The sequence below is a fragment of the Piliocolobus tephrosceles genome, unplaced genomic scaffold (assembly GCF_002776525.5).
Source record: "Piliocolobus tephrosceles isolate RC106 unplaced genomic scaffold, ASM277652v3 unscaffolded_9483, whole genome shotgun sequence".
Classification (NCBI taxonomy): domain Eukaryota; kingdom Metazoa; phylum Chordata; class Mammalia; order Primates; family Cercopithecidae; genus Piliocolobus; species Piliocolobus tephrosceles.
The window spans coordinates 1-5,123 of NW_022337033.1; the positions used below are offsets into that span (position 1 = coordinate 1).

The window sequence follows — 5,123 nt, forward strand, 5'->3', positions numbered from 1 at the left end:
TTTTTTTTTTTTTTTTTTTTTTTTTAGATAGGGTCTCCCTCTGTCACCCAGCTGGAATGCAGTGACATCATCATGGCTCACTGCAACTTCCACCTCCTGGGCTCCAGTGATTCACATCAGCCTTCGAAGTAGCTGAGACTACAAGTGTACACCACCACGCCTGGCTAATTTTTTTATTTTTTTGTAGAGACATGGTTTTGCCATGTTGCTCAGGGGGGCTGGTCTCAAACTCCTGAGCTCAAATGATCTGCCCACCTCCGCCTCCCAAAATGCTGAGATTACAGGTGTGAGCCACCACGCCTGGCCTTGTAATTTTTTTTTTTTTTTTAATAGAGAATGAATCTCACTATGTTGCCCAGGCTGGTCTCGAACTCCTGGGCTCAAGCAATCCTCCTGCCTTGGCCTCCTAAGCTGCTAGGATTACAGGAGTGAGCCACTGCGCCCGGCCAGGCCATGCTGTTTGTTTTTTTTGAAACTGAGTCTTGCTCTTGTAGCCCAGGCTGGAGTGCAGTGGCACGGTCTCAGCTCACTGCAACCTCCACCTCCCGGGTTAAAGCGATTCTCCTGCCTTAGCCTCCCGAGAAGCTGGAATTACAGGCACCCGCCATCATTTTTGTGTTTTTAGTAGAGATGAGGTTTCACCATGTTGGCCATGCTGGTCTCGGTCTCAAACTCCTGACCTCAAGTGATCTGCCTACCTCGGCTTCCCAAAGTGCTGGGATTACAGGCTTGAGCCACCATGCCCGGCCTTTTTTTCTTGAGACAGAATCTTGCTCTGTCCCCCAGGCTGGAGTGCAGTGGTATGATCTTGGCTCACTGCAACCTCAGACTCCCGGGTTTCAGCGATTCTTCTGCCTCAGCCTCCTGGGTAGCTGGGACTACAGGCATGTGCCACCATGCCCACCTAATTTTTGTATTACTAATAGAGACGGGGTTTCACCATGTTGGCCAGGCTGGTCTCAAACTCCTGAGCTCAGGTGATCCGCCCGCCTTGGCCTCCCAAAATGCTGGGATTAGAGGCGTGAGCCACCGCATCTGGCCAGGCCACACTCTTTAGAGTCTCCCACCCTGGAGACTTCTCATAGCCTCAGTCCTCAAGGGAATCCTCCCTAGTCATGGATGCTTCTTGCTTTCCATTTCACCCTAGTACTGGTGAAAGTATTGACTGACAAGGAAACAATTCCAGGAGGTTAAGAGACTTGTACCAGAACACACAACCCACACGTCTCTTCCAAAACGAAAATTCAGATTTCCTGCCTCATCCCTTTTCCTCTGTCCTCTGGAAGGCACTTTAGACTCTGGAAGAGCAAGTCCTTCAGATTCTACCCCCACAGCTCTGACCTTCTCAGTCTCCTGCTGACAACCTGCAGGATAGTAATCTTCCTGCTGGCTCTGCTTATCCGGCCAGTCTTTTTTCTGGCCCACCCCATTCCCCTCTCCACTCTAAAGGAGTTCTGGTCCCCCTTGCCTGCCTCACCAAGGGTGGTGAGAACATGTCTGAGCTCTGCTCCCATGACTTTGCCGTCCCCCTCCTTGTCAAACACACGAAGCCCCTCCAAGTAGTCCTCATATGTGCCTTGGTCCCGGTTCTTGGCCACTGCCTGGAGCATGGGCAGGAAAGTTTCAAAGTCCACACGCCGGGACTTCAGCTCTGGAGGTTGGAGAGAGATGAAGGAGAGGTCACTGTAGTATCATGTAGGACCCGGCTCCCAACCCTACCACAATGCTTTCATCCTGTTCAGCATTTAGGATATTTTCCTGCTTCTGTGTTTGACAGTTTTTGAAGTCCTGAGATCCACCTCATTCTTTGTTACCAACATCCAACTTTTGAAAACTAAAAACCCGAATTGTTCCAAGGGTCCCCTTACCATCACTCTTGGGGTTCCCCAGGACCTTGAGCACTTCGGCGTTGGTGGGGTTCTGGCCCAGGGCCCTCATCACGTCCCCACACTGGCTGTACAGGATCTTGCCATCCCCTACTCGGTCAAACAGCTCAAAGGCCTCCTTGAACTCTAAGGTATAAGGAAGGGTCAGTGTAGACACTGATTAGGGGTTCCCATCACCCCCAGACAGAAGGGAATTTCAGAAACTTATGTGAACAGAACAAGGGAGGAAAAGAGGACTAGTCTGGGAGGTTTCAAGGTCGGGACTGGGGTTAGGGGAATAGAAAGAGAATCTGACCAGGGGATTGGGGACTGGACAGCGGGCTTAGACCAGCTTCTCCTCACCCTCCAGCTGGTCCTTGTTAAACTCGATCTGTGGAAGAAAAAAGCAGGTGGGGAGAGATGACAGTTTATTCAGTCCCTCTCCAGCACTCCTCCCAACCAACTGGCAGCCACTTCTGAGGAGGGGCCCAAAGGGACCAAGCTGGAAGCCCAGCCACCTCAGTCCCATTCCCAGCTCTGGGCCTTGGGAGAATCCCAAGAAGAGGAATTACAGCGGGGAGGGTTTCCTGGGAACAGGGTTAATCCCATGCCACCTGTTTCCCTCCCTCCATTGCCCTGAGCCCTGCATCCCTCACATAACTGGGGGCTGAACAAAGGCTAAATTTACCCCTGGCCCCCAGCTGTGATTGTCTAACAAGTCTGTCCTCTTCAGCCTCCCCTCCTGGAGTTCAGAGCTGCAGGCCTTTTGAGTTGAATCACCAGCCAGGGGCAGGCAACAGCTCTTCCCTTCACCTTGAAACTGTCCTCAGAACCCAGATGTTCCCCATCTAAGAGTCCCTGCCTCCAGCAGGGGGTAAGTGAGTGTGCATGTGCTGTACACACATGGTTATAGGTTAGAGGGAGAGAAGAGCAAAGACAACAGCAGAGTCATAAGCCTGGATGCTTCCAAATGGGGGACTAAGGGAAAGCCCCAATCTCATTCCAGGGTTCATTGATTTCCTACCTTCTAGATACCCCCTAATCCCCTAGGCTGTATCCCACCCTCAAACCACCCCCTCCAATTCTATCTTCACTTTCCAGAGACTCACCACCACTTTGGAGAGATCAATTGGAGGCTCCTGGGTTTTCTGAGGGGCCTGGGGGACAGCTGGCTCAGCTTTGCTCTTGGCTGGAGGAGCCCCTGCTGCTGGTGCTGGCTTAGCAGCAGGTTTGGAGATGGAGGGCCCTGCCGGTTTCTTCACGGGAACATCCTTCTTGGGAGGCATGATGTCCGGTGGCCAAAGGACAGTGTGCAGATGGGGGCACCCATCTCTGTTTAAATAGCCAGGGAGTCTGGGATGTCAAGGGGCGGGGGCAGGGGCAGGGAGCCAGTTGGCTGTGGCGAGGATGAGGTAGAGGAGAGATATAACCGTCTGCCCTCACTCCCCTGGCCTCCTATGGTTCAGGACTCCTGCCCCAAGGTCTTCTTCCCTCTGTTCCCTCATCCCCAAAGGCTGTCCAGAAAAGAAAAATGTTTCCTTTAGGGGCAGGGGAGGAAGCCAGGGACTGCCCAGAATGAGAGGTAGTTAACCTCCAGGGTGAGGATAGGATGCTTGCACTGAGATGGGGGTGGTGAGGCAAAGCAGGTCATCCAGCAGCTTTAGTCTTCTCGAGGGGTGGGGTGAGGGGTAGCAGTCAGGGAGGCTTGTGTGAACTGGAACAAGTTAAAGTGTGGTCTGGGAGCAATGACAAAAACAAGCGGCCCATCTGCCCAGCCCCTCCACTCCTTTCTGACCATGGCTTTGTAAAGAGCAAGGGTAGTTAACCCTAGAGTCTAATAATCCCTAAAACTTGTAGTTCCTGAGCCCGCACCCAGCCAAGAATTGAAACTATTCACAGTATAAAGGAAGAATAGTCATAGAAACAGGAGTGTGACATCCCTCATTGTCTCCTAGTGCGCAGTGTTGTTTTAGGGGAAGGAGTGGGGGCAAAGATCAGGTTGAACATCTGCTACCCATTCTTCCATGGAAGGAACCTTCTTCCACAAGGCCACTGTCATTCAAGACAAAAGGTAGGGCGCTTGCTGAATCTGTGGGGACCCTGTGGTGGCACCTGAGAAGGGCGGGCTCTGGGAGATGGCTTAAATTCCCTAATCCAAGAGGATGTGGGCACTCCTATGGCCTCCATGAGTATTCACCCCACAACCAGGGGTATAATAAAAATCCTGACTCAGGGGCCAGGTCACAAACCTTGCCGGGGGCACTGGGAGAGAGTCCAAGTTGGCAGGCGTTTGGGAGTGGGGAGGGGTTGCGGCCTACTTTTGTTCTGGGGGAAATTAGGAAAGGATTTAGGTAGCATTCTGAGGAAGATAGCAGTGACTCCACTTAGGCCCCGGGGTTGATGCTGGGTCTCCCATTCGCAAAACAGTGTCTGAATCTCATTACTGCAAACTGTCCCATTTTTACAAAATACATCACACACACGACACAGACACACACACACACACACACACTCACGTACACCCCACTAAACCTTAAAGAAAGCGGCCCTCCTCAGCCCCCAAAAACTCACCCTGCGGGGTCCGCGTCTGGGGCTGGGGGAGCGGGGCACAGCGCGGCCCCTAGCCCTGAAGGGTTAATTCCGACGGCCGCGGAGCATGCCGGGAGTCGTAGTCCCCAGCGGGCTCACGGGATACGCGGCGCTCTAGATTGCAGCCGAGGCTAGGGCGGTGGCTTCCGGCCCATGGCGGCGCTTGGTGACTCAGTGTCCTTCCATGTCCCGGAACTGAAAGGCAATGAACAATTTCCAATCCACCCCAACCCTAAAACCCTGCAGGGTCCCTAGGGTATCCCTCCTACTTAGCCCTGGCGGGCTCCTAGTCTCGGGAGGCGGGGGGGTGGGGAGCGGGGCAGATGTTTTCCTGGACCTACTGCTGAAAGAACTCCGAACCAGGGGAAAGGTTGAGGCTGCAGCAGGCAGCGTGGAGGTCAGATAGCTGGAAGCACTTACGGCCCTGGGGAGAGCGGCTGCGCTCTCTTTCGCTTCCTCTCGCGGTTTGGTAGGAAAAAAAGAGGCCTCAGAGTAGTTTTTTTTTTTTTTTTTTTTGAGACGGAGTCTCGCTCGGTCGCCCAGGCTGAAGTGCAGTGGCCGGATCTCAGCTCACTGCAAGCTCCGCCTCTCGGGTTTACGCCATTCTCCTGCCTCAGCCTCCCGAGTAGCTGAGACTACAGGCACCCGCCACCTCGCCCAGCTAGTTTT

At 53.4% G+C, this 5,123-nt stretch overlaps 1 protein-coding gene across 3 annotated transcripts; it reads right to left on the bottom strand.

Moving 5' to 3' along the window:
* Positions 1 to 928: 928 nt before the first annotated feature.
* On the bottom strand, positions 929 to 4,998 carry LOC111541856 (myosin light chain 6B). Of its 3 annotated transcripts, none has more exons than XM_023210804.1 (6): positions 4,875 to 4,998; positions 4,437 to 4,649; positions 2,975 to 3,218; positions 2,229 to 2,256; positions 1,869 to 2,012; positions 929 to 1,651 (listed from the first exon to the last, which is right to left on the bottom strand). In XM_023210804.1, exons 3-6 carry the CDS (start codon positions 3,149 to 3,151, stop codon positions 1,323 to 1,325), a joined length of 678 nt encoding a protein of 225 aa, XP_023066572.1. In that variant the 5' UTR covers positions 3,152 to 3,218; positions 4,437 to 4,649; positions 4,875 to 4,998; the 3' UTR covers positions 929 to 1,322. The 3 variants fall into 3 exon arrangements, with proteins under 3 accessions (XP_023066572.1, XP_023066570.1, XP_023066571.1); XM_023210802.1 differs by having other exon boundaries at positions 931 to 1,651; positions 2,975 to 3,197; XM_023210803.1 differs by having other exon boundaries at positions 931 to 1,651; positions 2,975 to 3,197; positions 4,796 to 4,920.
* Between the last annotated feature and the right edge of the window lie 125 nt (positions 4,999 to 5,123).

Coding starts and splice junctions, on each gene's coding strand:
- LOC111541856 (XM_023210804.1), bottom strand. CDS start 3,151: ATGCCTCCCAAGAAGGATGTTCCCGTGAAGAAACCGGCAGGGCCCTCC. Junction 2,257..2,974: donor TTGATCTCTCCAAAGTGGTG/GTGAGTCTCTGG, acceptor TTTCTTCCACAG/ATCGAGTTTAACAAGGACCA. Junction 2,013..2,228: donor TAACAAGGACCAGCTGGAGG/GTGAGGAGAAGC, acceptor CTTATACCTTAG/AGTTCAAGGAGGCCTTTGAG.